Below are 19,556 nucleotides of genomic sequence, written 5' to 3'. Positions count from 1 at the left end.
AGCTGACGGAGAGAACTGTGGTTCTCAAAAGCTTATGCTACAATAAAGTTGGTTAGTCTTGAAGGTGCTACTGGGGTCTACTCCTTTCTTTTTTCTGACAGAAATGGCAACTTTGGGAGACAAAAATGGAAATTCCTAGAGAAATGGAATTCCTAGAGTGGCTACAGAGAGTGAGAGCGGGACCACAAGTGATGCCTGACACAGGTTGGACACTTGTCAGCTTCCCTCAAGTTTTGGCGGGAAATGTAGGCAGCTTGGCGGAATGTTGGACAAGTGACAGCTGAAAAGTCCATTGGACAGCAGTCAGAGAGTCGAGCTGCAAGACCAGGATGCCTACATTTCCCATCAAAACTTGAGGGAAGCTGACTAGTGTCCAACCTGTGTCAGGCGTCACTTGTGGTCCCGCTCTGAGACTCCTACTCAGTGTCACCAAGTCTCCCCAGTATAAAAACAAGGGACGGGTGTAGGGAACAGGAGGCACAATGGGGACTTGTGCACACATGTGACACATGCACACATGCTAGGGTTGCCAGCTCCAAGTTGGGAAATTCCTGGAGATCTGGGGGGTGAAACCTGGAGAAATCTGGAGAAAGTGGGGTTTGGGGAGGGAAAGGACCTTGGCATGGCATAATTCCATACAGTCCACCCCCCCCCAAAGTAGCCATTTTCTCCAGGTGAACTGAACTCTATGGCCTGGAGACCAGTTGTAATTCCAGGAGATCTCCAGCCACTACCTGGAGGCTGGCAACCTAACACACGCCCACGGTCCTGGCCAATTATGTCATTTTTGGCAACATAGCTCTCATGTCACAAAACCATACTCCCTTTTACATCTAAAAGGGGCTCTGATATCCAAGTACCCACAATCCTAATTAGCAAATTGGTAAAAAGACTATCCTAGCCTCCAGTTATGAAGTTCTGGGTTCATATGCCTGCAGTCACTTAATGCCAAGAACACCAGCCACACCTATGAATATTCATGGCCTTGCGAGGCCAGACAGCGGCTTAAACGTCAAGAAAATTCTGTGTCACTCAAAGTACCCTGAGAGGTGTTTCTCATCTGCTGCCAGCCATGTCCTTGCCTGCAAACCTCCTCTTGAAACCAAAAGTGTCACGGCAAACAAGCAGCTGGAATTCAGGCCCGCTTCCAGCTCGCCCTCCCCATTTGGTCTCCATCTCTTAGGGATGCCATCTCCACAAACAAACAACAGAGGACGGTGAGAGGGAATGGCCGGGTGAGAGTCCGTTGGCAAAGCCCCACCCCGCACCTGAGCTAACAAGGCCCGCCCCAGTTATAGTGATGGTTATAAATCAGCCCAAGCCTGGGTGCCTGCACAGTTCTACCTGAAGCTGCACGGTGAGAGCCACTGATTCTGCTGCTTAGCCTGACAAAGTGGAGGCAAAATGTCGATGGGCCTGGAAATCGGAGGGATATCCCTGTCTGTCCTGGGCTGGATCGGCTGCATCCTGTGCTGCGGACTGCCCATGTGGCGGGTGACGGCCTTCATTGGCGCCAACATAGTCACTGCGCAGATCATGTGGGAGGGCCTGTGGATGGACTGTGTGGTGCAGAGTACAGGCCAGATGCAATGTAAGGTCTACGACTCCATGCTGGCGCTGCCTCCTGACCTGCAGGCTGCCCGCGCCCTGGTGGTCATTGCAATCGTCCTGGGTGTGCTGGGCATACTCATCTTCTTGATGGGGGCGCAGTGCACCCGCTGCATGGAGGAGGAGTCCGCCAAGGCCAAGGTCACCATCGTCTCTGGAGTCGTCTTCCTGTTGACCGGCATCATGATCCTTATCCCTGTCTCCTGGTCGGCCAATACCATCATCCGCGACTTCTACAATGTATTGGTGCCCCAGGCCCAGAAGCGAGAGCTGGGAGCTTCGCTCTACATCGGCTGGGCAGCGTCTGCCCTCTTTGTTTTTGGGGGTGCCTTGCTGTGCTGTTCCTGCCCCCCTAAAGATGACAAATACAGACCCACAAATGTGGCCTACTCAGCCCCCAAGTCGACGGCAGCCAGCTATGACAGGAAGAACTATGTATGAAGCAACATGGCAGCCCACCCTGGGTACGAAACTCAACAGTTTGCCATTGCACCTGCTAGGAGGCTCCTGAACTTCACCTTCACTTGCACGAGAAGAGAGACACCCAAATAAATTCTTGAGGATGAATGTACAGAGATATGTTCGGCTTAAAACTTTGGAGATAGCAATATGTTGAATGATGGGTTCCAGATTGGCGTTCCCCCTACACAAAGAATCCCCGAAAAGGGGAAGGGGAGCCCTTCGGCTCGTCTTTCCTTTTCTTCTTGTGGATAGCCTTTGACTTAACACCCCCCCTGCTCTGCTTTGGACTTTCAATGAGCACCTCTGCAAGATTAGACCCTGCTCCCCAACTCTCAAGTTTCATTTTCAGCCAGTGAAGGTTGGTGCGGGGGCCAGCCTTAGCTTTGCTCTGTTTGTAAGACTGGGAAGGCCTCTGTGTGTGCAGCCTTCACGTTGCCTCTTTGCTGTTCAAAGTGCACGCTGGGCCCTCTTTTCCTTTATATTTCAGCCCTTTGTTTCTGTGGGGATTACTGGGGGAAATGATTTATTTGAAGGGTGGGGGGAGGGTGTCATGATATTCGAATGGACAGAGACTGTGTAGGGCGATACATCCTCCAAGCTTGAGATCTGGTTGCTGTTGAGAACTGTTGGGAAGTGATGGGTGGTAGGAGACGGTACCAAACCAGGGCCACTTTTAAAGCTGAAATAGCAGCTTTAGGGGACAGAACTTGCTCTGACTGGGCAAAGAGGCCAACAGTCTTGCAGGTGACATGCTTCCAGGTAGGAATAAAGATGACCTCCACCTCCACTTCCTCCTCTAGGCCAGCCTACCCTTGAGGTAATAGCTTTTACCTGTCCTGAGGTAATAGCTTTGTCCCAAACCCGGCCTCTGGGAAATAAATCGTTTTACTTTATGTATGCGGAAGCAGCTATAGGGGCAAAGGTGGATGGTCTATTTGGGCAACCAGTCAGCCATTGCTGTGGGTGAGAAGCTCGCGGTTGGTTGGTGAGTGAGCAATAAAGATGGCCGACATCTCTCATTTCCTCAAGCCTGGCCCTTTAGCACAAGCGAGAACTACCCTGTTCGTGAGAAACCAAGCTGACTAGCAGTACGATCACCTTCTTGGATGGTGGCAACCACTGGAACAGGGCGGAATAATATTCAAGAAGCTGCCTAGCTAGCTGATGAAATTAACCCTGACTGGTACCTCTTAAGCCCTTATTTCATGGACGTTTTAACCAGGGATGCCAAGCTAGGAGGAAACAGTTTTCATTGTTACACGGGGCTTGAGGGTAACTGGGATTTTCCCCTCCTGCTTTGTGTTTGTACTAAGTTATATGATGTTTCCTTCTTCCTCCCCCCAGCCTTTCCCCACAAATAAAACTCTGTTTTAGTAACTAATGTTGCATTCTTGATGATTTGGGTCTAGCCTGACTAGCTGCAGCTCCCGAATTCCCAGGATCAGTGGGGCTGCACTGGGGCATCTGCCTGTGTTTACTGGTGTGCATTCTGCATTCTTGCTCTACATTTGCTTTGTGGTTCAGTGTTTCCACTGCAGTTTTTTGCTTGCAGGGGGCACCAGGGGGTGAGAGGCCTGCAGGGTTTCTAGCGGCCAGAGCTTTGGACTTGGCACATCCTAATCTTAGCTCAAAAGCATGAGTGCATCTCAGCAATGATCCACGGGAAGCTGAAGGCTAGTCTCAAGTATTCTGAAAATGGGGAAGGTTTCTAAACAGAGAAAGACCTTGAGAGCGATTATTAAATAGATATTTTTCTGCTTAGCGCTAGCCTGAGCTTGCCCTCTTCCTGAACCACAATCCAGAATCCTACCTAAATTAAGGACAGGTGGATGCCTCAGGCAGTACATTTAGGGTGCCGTTAAGCGAAGATGAGCGGGAGATAAAACAGATCTGACTCCTGACATAATATACCAGGAAGTTCCCCTGCCAAAGCACCATTGAAATGAATGGGGATCTGTGCAAAAGTGAATACAGAGTGAGGGAGACGGACGTTTCCCCCTTCCTTACCCAGTGATGATCTTGGGCAGTACAGAAGCAAGTTGCTCCCTGGACAAGATGTAACAACTTATGGAACTTACTGCCACAAGATGTGGCAATAGCCACAGGCTTGGGTGGCATTTAAAAAATATTAGATATATTCCAGAAGCTTTTAGTTATTGCAGCCAAACATATTCAGAAGCAGATTATTTCTGAGTAGAAGAAGCTGGGGCTCTAGGGAGTGGGCTATCATTCTCTACCTGTAAACCATTCCAGTAATCTGTCTGGCCACTGGTGGAAACAGAACCAAATGCTGGTCTGGAGGGTTCCTGAAGCAGCAACATAATTGTTTATATTCATACAAAGCAGTAGACAAATTCAAGGTGGATATTCGGTCACAATAAATAGAACTTCCATAAACAGAAGTAGTATACATCTGAGCAGGAGGGCTGTCAACATCATGCCTTGTCCATATGGCCACTGAATGGTCCCTTGTCTTGATCCAATGGGACCATCTCAATGTATTTATTGACCATTCCAGGTGCTCCTTGAAGACCTCCCCTTGGAGCATCCCTTGGAAACAGGATCATGGACTTGATGGATCCACCACGGTTCTTCTGAAGTCACTTGAGAATCATTGGTTATTTTAAAATATTTTAAAGAAAATGCATAGAAAATGCATAGTGTTCCAGAGCAGAACGTGGGCTCCACTATGAATCGAATTCCATCAAATTCACTGTGATTCTCTCATCCCATATCAGGGCCATGTTATACTTGATGGGGGTGGACAGCCATCTTGGTTCATGGATCGTCCCCATATCTGTATAAAGCATGGAATTCATTTTACCATTGAAAAGGGGGTCAATTGTTGGAGATATAGCAAGTGCAAGTTTTTCTATTTTCCTCCTCCATTTTGTCCCTGCCCATCTCCTGGGCTGCTTTTGAGGCTCAAGTTTTGGAAATGGTCTTCTATGCACTGGGGGAGCTTGAGAGCCCCTCAGTCAAGCATCCATTTGCTAAAATTAGAGCCACATTTACACCCCACTTGTTGCATGGAAGGGGCACATGCAAAGCAACATGGCTTTACGCACTGTATCAAATGTAACCCTAATTTTGTGCATCTTTCTATTTGTGAGTGTGTGGGTGGGGGGGATATTTAGATTTTTTTTTTTACTTTGGATACCGAAATGCCCTGAGTTGGCCAGACTCCCACCCCATAACTGCCATTTCTTTAGTGGTTACGGTGCTCTCTGGCCTTGAGATCTGAGTATCCCCGTTCAAACAGCTGGAATCCCTTTGCACCTGGAGTCTGGACAGTCCCTGGGGTAAATAGTAGATAAGGACAATGAAGGTTAGCACAGGAACTGATCAATGGAAGCTGTTTGGAATCATTGGCTGCAGTGCCATGGATAGAATTACTGAAAACTTTGGATCAAAGCTCATGGCTTGTTGTCGGGGCGAGACGACATAAGGCCAACCTTTATCCCCTGGGTAGGAAGCTGGAGTAATCATAATACCATAAATTGATAGAGAAATAAATGGGAGGGAGAGAGACCAGAGCAAAGCCCATATTGCAATAAATACAGATTTAGGCTGCTTGGTTCTGCCTGGAGGAGACGGATCTCCTCTTCGCTTCAAGCTCTGGGTTTGGGGCAGATTGAGCAAGCTTCTGTTTGTATTCGCCTGTTCTGAGCTGCACCTAACATGACAGTCGGTCCACACCCTCCCGCTTGGCTCAGTTCACCTGCCACCAAACAAGCTATGTAAACTCAGTGCAGAGCAACCCAAAGTAAGGGGGAGAGAGAGATGTAAAGGGAACAGGACAAGGAAATGGCCTAGAAAGAAGAGCCAAGAGGCATTGTTTGGCATCCCAGTATAGCAATACACTTGAAGACAGCAAGGCACCCACGTTGGCAACAGTCAGATAGAAGATTTTGCTCTGTACGAGAAGTTGCAGAACCCAAATTCCTTACAAATACACGAGTCCCAATGTCCTCCTTTGTCCCTGGACAATGCATTTAACTCTGGAACAGGGATAAGGGAAACCTTTCTTATCCAGTTCTTCTTGCATTTAAACTCCTTTTGCAGATATTAAAGGTCAGATTTACTGACCTGCTGGAAGCCTACAATCTAGAGGGCAAAGCCTCCCCCTTGTTGCCCCCAACTGCTTATATTCAAAAGAACACTGCCTCTGAACATGGAGGTTCCATTAAGTCATCACTACTCATTGCTATTCCAATACCTCTCCACGGAATCTGTCAATCCCCCTTTTAAAGCCATCTAAACTGAGTTTTCACTGCACTTTGTGTCAATGAGTTCCACAAGTTAAATATTCCACTCTCTTTGGATTGAAGGCATCTGTGGTCCTGCAGAGATGCAGGGGGAATCTTAGTGGGGTGGAGGTAACACCCTGAAGTTATTCTGAGATTACCAGGCACAAGGGAGTAATGAGGACAGTCGTTTTGGGGTCACACTGGCTAAAACGCTTCACTCAACAAAAATACCACCTCTAGGTTATTCTGTGCAATGGACAGATTACTGAGTGTCAAAATACACTGGTAGGCCATGTCGGTGGCACAGCAGCGTGGATATCAAAACAGGAATGATGGCTGTTGGTGGCCCCTTCATTGCTGACTTTAAGAATTTGAATCCCTCACCCACTCTCAGCCAACTTAGTTCTTGGTAACATAATTTTTAGAATGCAACACACGGCTATTTGTCTGCTTCTTCTACGGGGGGAAGCTGCCATCCAGATAGGGTTTGTGGAGCTCCCGGTGACAGAGCTGTTGTCTGTAGGCAGACACAAGGACTGCTCTGTGCAGGCTGAACCTGGAACAAAGGACGAGTTTGTGGGGCCTCCACACCCCGAAGCACGTGACCGATACCTGCGACAGGTGCAAGATTCTTGGCCGGCAGCCAACCTGCGTACTGTGCTACCATTTAACTCTTCCTCTGCCATCCAGGGTGAAAGCCCAGACTGGTCTGGTAGGGCTTGGGAATGCCTGCTGCCTTCTCTGGAGGAGTCAGTGCAGATCTCTAAATACACATGGCCAAGGCTGCTCACCTGCTATTTCCCCTGAGAAAAGGGTCAGAGCCTTCTTTTTAAAAGGCAGACGTGAAGCACAGGTGGACCGCTGTAAGCTGTGCTGTTCCTGGAGGGAGAGCTATCAAATCACATGCAATCCACCGATACATCAAATGTTTGACACAAACACCCCATTTTTACAGATAGCAATGAAAAGGGTATATGGAGGCCCCCGGTGGGCTGTCATTCACTAGCTGATGATCTGCGTTCTGTTCATGGATCTCACTCTGTAGTCCTGCTGGGTGAAAGGAGGTGGTTGTGATTATCCAGCAGTTAAGGGAAAGCACACTGCACACGCTCAGAGATGCTCCCTATCTATTCTTTCACGCTCCATCAAGTTTCTGAGGCTGGGCATTGGCAGAGGTTCCAGGGATGGGTGTGTGTGTTTGTCAGAGTTTTGATCTGGAGGGAGTTGGTAGTTTAGAGCTAAATGAGACTAAAAACTCCTCTGACCTAGCCCTTGTTCAAAAACAGAAAAAGCCATTTTGCCATTTCCACAGAGCAACAAAGAAATCATGGCCACTGCACCACAGGGGAAGAGAGACGGGACAGAAAACCTTGAAGAAAGACATCATGTTCATAGATTACACAGGTCAAGAGACTGGGATCCCCACCATGTCAGGCTTAAGTTGCAACCAGTTCCCACGTGGTACCGAGTTTGGCTCAGACTCACAGCATGCATAGAGAAGCGGCCATTTCCCCAACATGAAATAGTATCAGGTGAGGCTGTTTGGCACAAATCTACATTCTTGGAATACACACACATTTCTGCAAGACTAAATAGTACCTCCTCTCGGTACTGCTGCAGGTTGAAAAACCGGCACTGGAACAGGGGGGTGAAGAGACTCTTCTCCAAATGTGCCATGGTCCTAATCCAAACTGGGCCCTGCACCACACAGAAATTGGGGGGGAAACCTTGAAAACTCATGTCTGTGTCAACATCTGACCCAGGGTGGAGACCCCAAAGCCAACCTGCACGTTGTGGAATGTGTGACCTGGCATCAAGTGCTAGGAGATACGCCACAAAATGACTACCGGAGACTGAAGCAAATGGAATCATGCAATATACTACAGCAGAAAATGAAACCTGGCACACCAAGATCCACCCAGTGCAGCACTGTTTCTATGGGCTGTCAGCCAGGTGCCCCAGAAACTCACAAGCAGGGCATAAAAACAACAGCCCTCCCATCCTCTGCACCTGTTCAAAGGTGTACTGTATCTGAATAGAGGTTCAGTTTAGCCAACCTAGTTATTAATACATTGATAGACTGAGTCCAGGAATGCTGTGGCTGACGTGTGTTGCTGTTGACATCTGTGAGTGCGTGCGTGTGCATTGGATACCGCTAGATCTTACTGTTAGCCACTGTTGGCAGCTTGTTTAATGTGCTTTTCGTTGCGTTTGCTGTTTCTGATATTCTTTGCAACATTGATTAGATGATTCCTAAGCTTTGGTGAAGACCACTGGGGATAGATTGGTACAAAACAAATAAATATTCTTCTCCAGTTGCTCGCCCCTGGAATGTGGTCTTCAGAGATATACTGACTTTGGACATGGGAGTTTCATTTAGTCCGTCTTGCATGTTTTTAGTTTCACTGACTCAGAGAAAGGGTTCAGCCAATCCACTAGGGACAAGGCAGCAATCTGGAATTATGAAGGGAAATGGCCACAATCCAACAGAAAGTGAAATGCACTGATGCCTCTGTAGAAATCAGTGGGTTGGTTGAGACACATTCATTTCTGTGTTCAATTAGGTTTGCAGCAACACCACCAGCCTTCTGACCCCACAAGATAGTAATTTATATCTTCAGAGTTTCCTGCTCTACGTGGCTTCTCCAGGTCCTCTCTCAATTCCAGCAACTATCTCTGTGCTAAAGAGGAGGCTGCTCTTTTCTAACCCATCGTTAGGAGTGACAAATGGTCTGTTTCTGTAAACATTCCCTGCCAAAGCTTCTGTTTGCCTTGTGGGAAGGGCGAAGTAGGTGGGGGGGGGGGGCGGGAGAGACAGAACAGCACTTTCTATTTCTCACAGCCGTTAATTTTGAAAAATAAAGAATCAGGAAGTCTAAAGAAATGAAAATCCTCTCCTGTACAAGCCCTGCCCCCTTGGGGGGGAGGGGTAGACACACTGTAGACTAGGAAGTCGTTTGCATGTGCTCAGAGGCACTTTTGGTTGCAATTTTCTGTGTTCTGTCCTTGGTACCGGTGTTGAAAGGCTGTGGAGAGGAAGAAGCAAAAAGCCCTCGTGCTGGGATCTTCCCCTTTCCGTACTCCCCTATCTATTCACAGATCCAGAGTAACGAGTTAGCCGTGTTAGTCTGCAGTTGCAAAATAGCAGATTCTATCATGCATCTGACGAAGAGAGCTGTGGCTCTTGAAAGCTTATGCTACAATAAAGTTGGTTAATCTTAAAGGTACTACTTCGCTATTTATCTATTCACAGGCGATGAGTTTCGTGCTTTCGTCTTTGAAGGAAACTCCAGAACTGCATGAAACCTAACCCTGCCCTTGAAAGAAAGAAAGAAACCCGTCCCAAAGAAGCGTTCTGTGTCACTCAGACGCTTGCACAAACTCATCTCTGCACGCCTCTCTTGCTCCCCCTGGTGGTGCATGCGCACATCACGTTCCCTCTCTGCCCTCAAAGCGGGCAGTTCCGCCCAGTTCCGGACGTACCCTGTTCCCATGGCAACACACCCGGAAGTAGCTCCTTGCCCTATCCCTTCCTTCTTCCGGCCTTCTGTGTCTCCCTGGTGACCGCCAAGCCCGCCCAGAGATGCTCCGCGCGCTCGCCGCCTCGAAGTGGGTTCAACCTTGGCCCCTTCGACTCTGCCTCATTAGCCTGCCCAAGAAAAGGAGGGCGTTCGCCAGCAACGTGATTACGTAAGTGCCCCAGAGGAAGAGGAGGAGTTATGTGGGGCTGTGCCTCCCCCCCCCTAGAATTCCCCGCGTGGGTTGCGCTACTATCTCAAAGTCCATGAACATCTGGATGTAGCTAGAATTTGACTATCGCGAATGCCCGGATGTAAACATAGTCTATGGGCAGCTGTGCAAAGTGCCCGGATGTAAACCCATGCTATGGGCAGCTGTGCAGAGCGCCCGGATGTAAACCTATTCCTTGGGCAGCAGTGTCAAGTACCTTATGTTGTGGCCAGCCTGAAGTTCAGGCCTGTTTCCCATTCTGATTTTCTCAAGTTTTCTTTGATTAGATACATATATTTTAAAGAGTCTTATGAAGTAGATAGACGTATATGTGCTTAATAATCTTCATTACAAAACTCCACAGGGGAAATAGATGTGGTCTGACTGTCCAAAAATGTGTAAGCATGGGGCAGAGGGATGAACATGCCACCACTCACTGTCCAGTGCCTCCTCTCTACCTACTCCTGATGTAAGGCATTGCGGAAAAAAAAGTTATTTAGAAAAGTTAGTGTTTCCATCTCAAATGTAACACTAGAAAGGAACACCAAAACTACATAACAGAGATTGGGATGATGTTGTCTGCTATGTTTTCCATGTTCCATCCATGGTCAAGGGCATTGAGGTCAACAAAAGCCTCACAAAAGGGCACAAAAGAGCGAGTCTCTGGCTATACTGGAGTTGCACTTCAAGTCCAACCACTGCTTCACAGTTTCTCTGAATGCTACTTTCACAATACATTCATTTAAGCATTTCCACATTTTTCTATACTTCAAGTAAGCCATGTTTTCCAGCATGTTTAGGATTTCGAACAAACATTGGATTTTACTGTATTCTTCACTCTGTACAATGATCATAGCATGCAGGCTTCCAGATATCATGTTGTATAGTTATTGAAGCTCAATGCTAGTTTAATAGCTGGAGACTCTGGCAATTACCTAGTAGTTCTGCCAGTCTCTCATGTTTTCCCAGCGTGTCGGAAGTCCAGATCCTGCTAATTGCCTCCCTCTTCCGTTGGCAGGCCAGTGCCCCTCTCCTACACAGTATTTGATGGATCCTCACCTCAACCTCCACTCGTTTTTCTACATGGGCTGTTTGGAAGTAAAGCCAACTTCCAATCCCTCGCCAAAAAGTTGGTGCTCCAGACTGGCCGCACGGTATGTGAGGGGGGTGGCGCTTGGGAAATGGATGCTGCTATGTTGGGATAGCTATGAGGATCTCCAATCAACTTGTGTCACCCTTGACACCTACTGATTTGTTATTGCGAAGAGTTCTATCTCTCGCTTCTACTTAAAAAGCATTTAGGATGGCTTACAAATAAAATAACAAATAAATAAATACATGAAAAATTAGCTAGAAAAAAATAAAAATAGAATAACCAAGTCAGTAAGACAGACAATGATGTGGACCCATCCAGCTTTTCCGCTAACAAAACGGAGGAAGGGTCCCCTTTGTCCATCTGAAAAGGTTATGCTGGGTGTCATGGGACCTGCATGGACAAAAGCTATATGAGAGGCAGGTGCTGCAGTAAGCAGGAAAGTTTTTATTTATTCAGAACTTTTCTATGACACCTTTGCATTTAAATACAGTCCCCAAGGCAGCAAACATTAAAACATTTCAGCATTAAAAACATTTAAAATAAAGTATATATACAATCATTCAGTACCCTGACCTGGGTAGCCTAGGTGAGCCTGACCTTGTCAGATCTCAGAAGCTAAGCAGGGTCTTGGTTAGCAATTGGATGGGAGACCTCCAAGGAAGACAAGAGCTGCAGAGGCAGGCAATGGCAAACCATCTCAGTTAGTCTCTTGCCATGAAAATCCCACCAGAGGTCGCTAGAAGTCAGCTGTGATTTGCAGGCACTCTCCACAACCACAATAATTCAGTAAAAACATATAAATACACAAAACATCAAAAAACAGGACGGTCGCCAATAAAAGTTATTGGGGATATATCAAACAGAACAAAAAAAAATCATCCACTGGCAGAAGACAACAGGGAGACAGACAAACCTCCAGAACGAGATAAACCTGTTTCCTAGATCATACCTTTCCCCCACCAGTAGCACCTCTGTTTTGTTGGGATTAAGTTTTAGCTTATTGGCCCTCATTCATCCCAAAACTGCCTCCAGGCACCTGTTCGTAGCTTCCACAGCCTCTGTGGGATCTACAGAAAGTACGAGGTAGAGCTGAGTGCCATCTGTGTATTGGTGGCGAGTCAGCCCAAACCTCCAGATGACCTTTTCCAGTGGCTTTACATAGTTGTTGAAAAGCATGTGGGGCAAGGTAAAAACCTTGCAGAACCCTGTAGGCGAGAGTCCAAGGCACGGGGCAGCATTCCTACAGCGCCACACTTTGAAACCTACCTTTGAGGTAGGACTAGAACCCTACCAAACAGTGCCTTTCAGTCCCAACCCCAAAAGGGAGTCCAAAAGGATACCATGATCAAAGGTACTGAAAGCTGCTGAAAGGCCCTGGAAAATTAACAGGCTCGCACCCCCCTGTGCGTCTCCCAGTGCATGTCATTCACCAGGGCACCCAAGGCCATTTCAGTCCTGTAGCCAATGCACTTCATTCACAAATCCCCGAAGTTGGCCAGCCACCACTTCTTCAATCACCTTGCTCAGAAATGGTGCACTTGAGACTGGACAGTAGTTACTCAACTCTCTGGGGTCCAGAGTAGGTTTTTCCAGTGAGATTGAGTGGAAAAGTTGGTTGGCTCCAACCCAACAGCAAAACAGCAACAGTTAAAATCTCTATTACAGCCTATCCAACTCTAAAACTCAGGATAGCATCTGTAGTAAAAATTATAACCATCTTGTGTGTTTGTGCCGGGGTTGTTGGTTTGTGACAGCAGACCCAAAGATTACAGAACGTTCTGCCAGCTTGGGAAGAAGCGGTTTATTCATTGTCTAATGTGGCCCCTGCCAGGGTCTAAGCAAAGCCTGCCCTGTGCCATCCTAGCACTCTTCATCTTTTCCTGCCCAGTTAGGTGCTAACAGTAGATGCCCGTAACCACGGCAGCAGCTCCCACAGCTCCATGATGTCCTACGAAGCCATGAGCGCCGACGTCCAGCTCCTCCTCCACCAGCTGCACCTCAACAGGTGTGTCTTGATTGGGCACAGCATGGGTGGCAAGACAGCCATGGTACTCTCACTCCAACGGGTAGGTATGCCGCTGCCCAGACTGCTGCACCTGATTACAGGAGGGGATCGATGTGGGGGTGGCAGCCTTGCAGGCTCCCTGCTCAGTTGTGTGCGCTCTGGTCTTTACGGATCTAAATTACCCACCAAGGAAGCTCTTTCTGTGAACAGGCAAAATAACGCATGTTCTGCTCGTTAACATGCCCTGTACGCTTTCCCCATATCTGATTCAGGTCCCAGGGTCCGGGATTTTGAAGGGTCTGGCGATTGTTTTGCAAGGAGGGGGCTGCGGCTTAGCGGTGCACCTCCTGCTTTACCTGCAGAATGTCCCAAGTATGTTCCAGAGGACCCCCCCCCCCCCGCCAGCCAGAGAAGGCGAGACTAAGGCCAAATGGAGCAGTGGTCTGATTCAGTAGAAGGCAGCTTCAGATGCCCAGGAGGGGAAAGTCTCTGCTACACCCTTCTGCTTTTAACCGGAGATGCCATAGCTCCCCGGCAGTTCATCCGCCTTGCAATGCAGAAGCCTCCACGTAGAACCCCTGGCATCTCCAGTTAAAAGGATCTTGGGTAGCGGATGCTGGGAAAGGCCGGACTAAGACCCTGGAGAGCTGCTGCCAGTCAGAACAGGCAGTACAGAGCTGGATAGGCCGACAGCCTGACTCTATACCAGGCAGCTTCATATGTGGGGGAATTCTGTGGCTCGGCAGTAGACTGCCTGCCTTGCGTACAGGAGGTTTCTGGAGAGCTGCTGCCTGTCAGAGTAGACAACAGTGAGCAGGATGAAGCAAAAGTGTGCAGAGCAATTCAGTGCCTTAGATGACTGTGCTGATGGGATGTGGGAGCTTGCATCGTTCCAGGGAAGAAGAATAGCCGGGACAAAGGGCCATGGCGTTGCCTCTTCTGAGACGATGCCAAACACTAGGTCCATTTTTTCCCTGCAGCCCTGAGGGCTAGACTGTGCTTGAAACTGAAGGCTCTACAGATCCTGTTGCCTTTCTGTGGTGCACGTGGACAGTTCTGGCCAACTCATCTCAAAAAGAATATTGTAGAGGTGAGAAAAGTATAGAAAAAGGCAACCAAAGCAAGTCAGGGTTGGAGCACCTTCCATTCAAGGAATGGCTAAAGAGTTGGACTGTTTTGGCTTAGAGGGGGAAATGGCTGGGGGTGGAGAGAGAGAAGTCAAAGAGGTTTATAAAAATTATGCAGATAGTAATGAAAGCGGAGAGGGAACCTTTTCCTCCCTCTTCCCAAGTATTAGCCTGCACAAGGCACCCGGTGAAGCAAATGGGCTGTAGATTCAGAACAGAAAGTATCTCTTCCTTAACAACACCCAGTTAACTGATGGGACTAACCACTGCAGGATGAAAGGTGTGTACTTCCTACTCCTTCTTGTACCTCCTTGAGCTTGGGCTCTCTACATGCAGGTGGATTTATAGGAGGTTTCCTTCTTACTTTTTTGGTTTCAAAATGGATTAGACAAATTCACATAGGAAGTATATTGGCCATGCTAGTTATATGGGACCCTCATGTTCAGAGATGTGTCCTAATACAAATTGCTGGGGGAGAGGGACAACAAGGCGGGGGGTCAGCCTCTGTTTCCCTCTTGCAGCCTTCTAGTAGCCTTTGTTTGGTCTTTGCAGAGAACAGGATGCCGTATTAGAAGGGCTTTCGGTGTGATCTAGCGGGGCTCTTCTGCAATTCTTTTGAATGGATTCTCCAGCTTTCCCAGGGAGGAATCTGTCTTTTGCAGCTGCCCGTTCTTGCTTGCTGTTCTTCTGATCCACTCGGCTTGCTTGTTTCCCCTCAGCCCGAGCTGGTGGAGCGTCTGGTATGTGTGGACATCAGCCCCAGCGAGACATCAGCTGTCACCAGCTTCCAAGCCTTCGTGGCTGCTATGCGGGCCGTAGACATCCCTCAGGGCTTTCCCCGCTCTGCTGCTCGCCGGCTGGCTGAAGAGCAGCTGCGCTCCACCATCCAGGTAACACCCCAGATGCAGTAAAATCCCAGTCATTTGAGATGCAATTACAGGCTTCCAACAATTAACAAGGCAAAGGATGAAAAGTGTGTGTGTGCGGGGGGGGGGGGGGGGATGACCCAGTTTGCCACTGTTAAAATACCCCAGTCGGTCAGCTGAAAGCTTTCTAACATAAGAAGGTCCAAATGGGCTTTTCCTAAAGGAGAACAGGTAGGGGACACACAGGCCTGCTTTGCGAGGTCCCCAGGTAATCCTGCTTAGATTCCTGCTCTGGTTTCTGGGATTTCACCCAGCATTGCTCAAGTTTCTATCTGGACTGGAAATACAATGTTGAAGCTAAAGGGAATCTGGGGCAAAGCTAAATTTGGAGAGCTTTTGACAGTATGGTGCCTTCGGGGGAGTGGCCATGGCCCACTGGCACAGCACATGCTAGCGTGTTCAGGCCTGGCATCTCCTGTTGAAGAGCATCGCGGAGAGTGGGCATTGGGGAGGACCTTTCTCTTACCAAGACCCTGGAGAAGTGCTGCCGGTCAGAGCAGGCAATACTGAGCTAGTTGGACCAAAGTTCTGATCCCTATAGGGCAGCATTCAGATGCCCATATTGGTTCTTATTAGGTGGTGACAATCCCTTCCCAAAGAAACTGATGAAACAGAAATCAATAGATTTTACCAAAGTATTATGAACCACCTCTTCAGGTTTTTTACTTGAATCTGGCAAAATTGCCTTATGTACTGGTTTATTTTACCTCTGCTACAGCAATGTTTGAATTCTACCCCCCTTCCGCCTTTTTCTCCCCTTCTGTCCCTCCACTTCCTGTTCTGTTTATTCCCTAGTACCTTTTTGCTGTGCGTGGTGTGCGTTTGGCAGGGTGGGAGGGGGAGCAGCTTAGAAGGAGTTTACTTTCCATAGGAGGAAAAACTTCATTCAGAAACTTGTTTCCGTTTTAAGAGGAAGAACAAAAGAGAAGGGCGTGAAGATTTATACCGATTCCATATTTTTGTGTTTGTGCAGTATAATTGCATGGAGTGTGTGTTGTTGGAACAGGGTGTCACTCTTGCACGCCTCAAGCCCCTCCTGTCTTTTCTCTGGCCAGGAGCCAGCCATCCGCAACTTTCTGCTTACCAACCTGGTGTCTTCCGAGGGCAAGTTCATGTGGCGGGTGAACCTAGAGGCCGTCTCTAATCATCTGAATGAAATCTTGAGTTTCCCTGACTTCCAGAAGCCCTACTCAGGTCCCGCTCTCTTCCTGGGAGGCTCAAAATCTGAGTACATCAGGTGAGAGTTTTCGTTCTGAGATTTAGAAAAATCATCCGGAGCTTAGTTTGCACCGGGATGTGCAAGGCCTCGGCTCCCAAAACCGTTCTTGTAATCAGGTTTCATCTCAGAAAGGTAATGTGGTGAAGGCCACACCTGCTTTGTTGCACTATGTACACGTGAAAGAGTCGATGTACAGATTAACCCCAAGTCTCACGTAATCATGTATTAGCTGGGATTTCTCTGGACCTAGAGCATGCCTCTGAATGCGCTGAGTCTTTATTGGCATCTGTTGTTCTGAAGCAAGGCTGCTGAGCTGGGATGCTGCACGTGGGTTGGATCCCGCTGGCTTTTTCACTCAATCTCACCGAATTCCTCTCTTGATAATAAAAACACACTTTATAAACTGCTCTGAGTGGACATTAAGTTGTCCTGAAGGCCAGTATATAAATCGAATGTTGTTGTTACTGTTGTCGTTGTCGTTGTTATTGCTGCTTCGTCTGTGTCATGTGGCTTTTGTCCATGCATGATGCCCAGCATAGCCTTTTTTTGGTGGTTAGACGGGACTTCCGCCTCCCTTTTTCACCAGTGGAAAACCTGGCTGGATCCAACGTGATGGTTTCCAGACTGGCCTGAGTTCTTTACAGAGGGAAACGACACTAGTAGTTCTTTACTGGGGGAACTACTAGGGTCACTCCTGCTCAGGGCTGCTCTCTGTCCCTTTCTGTAGCTCCAACGACTACCCGGAGATTGAACGGCTTTTTCCCGAAGCAGAGATCCAGTACGTGCCGGATGCTGGGCACTGGGTTCATGCTGATCAACCCCAGCAGTTCCTCACCGCTGTGTGCAACTTCCTGGAGCTGTCTCCACGATAGACTCTCCAGAAGGAACTTTACAAACTGGCCTCCTGGGGCAGAAGTAAGGCAGGAGTGTGTCCTTCCTTCCGGCCAGCAGTTTCTTCTGCCAGGTCCATCTGTTAATTCTGCAAGCTCTGACTGGGGCTGGCTACACCTGTGATTCCTGCCACGACCAGCTTCCCCAGAGGCCTAAGTGGGTGTGCCATGTTGCAGTGCTGCGAGCCGAACCCTGTGGTGGCCGGAACGCCACTTTCCCCACGTCCCCTCTGTACAGTATTTAATATTAAAATTAAGTGATGGTTTGTTTGGTTTCTTTTTCTAGATAGGTTGTCTCTGACCTCCGAGAGGCTGAGGAGAAAGGGAGGCAGCCAGGAACGTGCCAGGTGGGCTGGTATCTCCTCTTTTTATGGGATATTTTAGACCCCCATCTTGCAATTAAAATTTAAAAAACCGTGACGGCAGCAGAGGATTATCCTATCTTGGCCCCCCTCTTACAGCAGCCCACTTTCAGCTGCATCACTCTTGCAAGGACAGTCATTCGCTGCATCACCGGGGCAAGCAAGAATCTTCCTGCTCATCAGAAAGGGGAGAATCATTTGTAAACAGGTTAATTTCAGGCCGTAGTTAACAAAGAACCCTGATGAGCTTGAATCATGGTTAAGAGCTGTGCCAGTGTTATCTTTAACCATGTGCAATAAATAAGTGTGCAGAATTCCTCTCCGACAGGGACTGAGCATGGTAGGTATCCCATCGTGTGCAAAGCCAGTGCGGCGTAGTGGTTAGAACATCCCTCTGCAGACTGAGATATCCAGGTTCCACTTCTGATGCCACCATAACCCTCATTGGTGACCTCTCAGCCTAACGTCCTTCACAGAGTTGTTTTGAGGATAAAATGGAAGAGGGGAGAACCAGGTTCACCTGCTTGAGTTCCTTAGAAGAAGAGTGGGATGCAAATGTGTGAGAGAGATTCCCAAGCCCTTGAGGAGGGTTAAATGGCGGGCGGCTTTATGTCACTGGCTATGGCGTTTCAGCCAAAGGCTTCGGTTTGTCGATAATTCTGTTGATAACTCCCCAGAGGATGCAGTCCTGGCTGTGGATCAAACACATGCAGGAAGCTGCCTTCTCCTGGGTCTGTCAAGGTCATTATTGTCATCTGTGATTGGGACCAGCTCTCCAAGATCTCAGGCAGAGATCTTACACATCCCCTCCTACCTGAACTGGAGATGCCGAGGATTGAACCTGGGACCTTCTTCATACAAAGCTGTTGCTGTACTACTGGGCTGTGACCCTTGTGTCCTTCCACCTCGTTCAGCCAAGTCTGAAGCCCTCTTCCGGAACCAAGAGCCTCCCACTGACATAAAAAGCTTCTTATGTCAGAGTGTTGCCGATTTTAACTTTCACAGTGAAATCCTAAGCGGAGTTACTCCAGTGTAAGCCCATTGAAATAAATGGGCTTATACTGGAGTAGCTCTGCTTAGGATTTCACCGTAAATCACTGTTTAGGATGTTCTGAGACCATAGGCCTGTAGGTTCCTATGTAAGTTTGCAAACATGCGATTTTAACTCTTGCAGCAAACCCACAACTTCAGCCTCGAGAAAGATGACTTCTGCATCAATGGCTTTATGTCCAGAATGAGTCTCCGAACAATGGGACAAAGTTTGCCACAGTTACTGTTTAGAATGCTCCGAGTGTCTAACATCACACCTTTGGAAACCATGGATGACATGGTTTAAGAAAATCATGTGAGGCTCATACAACTGTGTCTATAGAAATCAGCCACACCCCAAACCACCCACATCTCTTAAATCTGGGTCGCAGTAAGACTATCTTTTCTGGAAAAGCTTGGTAAGGATTTAAGAAGCTGCATTTTATCTTTAAATGCAGGACAGGTAGGAGAAGGGATGATGAAAATGCTTTTTTAGTTATAATCTTGTTTACAAATTCTAGTGTTTTCTGCATAACTCTGATTTTGGTTTATTTAATCTGTTCAAGAGTAACTAGAGTGATTTTAAATGAAGTTCATAAAAGACAATATTGAATGCTCTTTGGCATTGAAGGTTTTCAAGACCTGGAATATACTTCTGGCTTCCTTCCAGTTAGAAGACTGATACCTGTACTGAATGATCATTGGCGAGACTGATCATTCATCACACAGCCCCGTGGTTTACTGATTCCATGTGTTGCTTTAAAACAGCCAAGTCGCTTTTTGGTTTCCATGTGCCAGTTTTAAGTAAACATACACACACCCCTGCCACACACACGCACAGGTGGGAGTAACT

General features: G+C 47.9%; 2 protein-coding genes across 2 annotated transcripts; both read left to right on the top strand.

Moving 5' to 3' along the window:
* Window positions 1–1,349: 1,349 nt before the first annotated feature.
* On the top strand, window positions 1,350–3,451 carry CLDN3 (claudin 3). The gene has a single exon (XM_055001647.1). The coding sequence runs from the start codon at window positions 1,405–1,407 to the stop codon at window positions 2,047–2,049; it is 645 nt and encodes a 214-aa protein (XP_054857622.1). The 5' UTR covers window positions 1,350–1,404; the 3' UTR covers window positions 2,050–3,451.
* Window positions 3,452–9,893: 6,442 nt separating this feature from the next.
* LOC129344760 (protein ABHD11-like) lies at window positions 9,894–17,564 on the top strand. Its single transcript, XM_055001624.1, has 6 exons — window positions 9,894–10,010; window positions 11,068–11,203; window positions 13,038–13,211; window positions 14,997–15,167; window positions 16,259–16,440; window positions 17,150–17,564. Exons 1-6 carry the CDS (start codon window positions 9,904–9,906, stop codon window positions 17,292–17,294), a joined length of 915 nt encoding a protein of 304 aa, XP_054857599.1. The 5' UTR covers window positions 9,894–9,903; the 3' UTR covers window positions 17,295–17,564.
* Window positions 17,565–19,556: the final 1,992 nt, after the last annotated feature.

This window comes from Eublepharis macularius, chromosome 17, assembly GCF_028583425.1.
Source record: "Eublepharis macularius isolate TG4126 chromosome 17, MPM_Emac_v1.0, whole genome shotgun sequence".
Taxonomy (NCBI): domain Eukaryota; kingdom Metazoa; phylum Chordata; class Lepidosauria; order Squamata; family Eublepharidae; genus Eublepharis; species Eublepharis macularius.
The sequence above is the reverse complement of the archived record's forward strand: the minus strand, read 5'-3'. Positions and strand labels throughout refer to the sequence as shown.

What these genes read in the sequence shown, in the direction of transcription:
- LOC129344760 (XM_055001624.1), top strand. Translation starts at nt 9,904, where the DNA reads ATGCTCCGCGCGCTCGCCGCCTCGAAGTGGGTTCAACCTTGGCCCCTT. An exon ending in TTCGCCAGCAACGTGATTAC is followed by an intron (nt 10,011 to 11,067) that starts GTAAGTGCCCCA and finishes TTCCGTTGGCAG; the next exon opens with GCCAGTGCCCCTCTCCTACA. An exon ending in TGCTCCAGACTGGCCGCACG is followed by an intron (nt 11,204 to 13,037) that starts GTATGTGAGGGG and finishes CTGCCCAGTTAG; the next exon opens with GTGCTAACAGTAGATGCCCG.
- CLDN3 (XM_055001647.1), top strand. Translation starts at nt 1,405, where the DNA reads ATGTCGATGGGCCTGGAAATCGGAGGGATATCCCTGTCTGTCCTGGGC.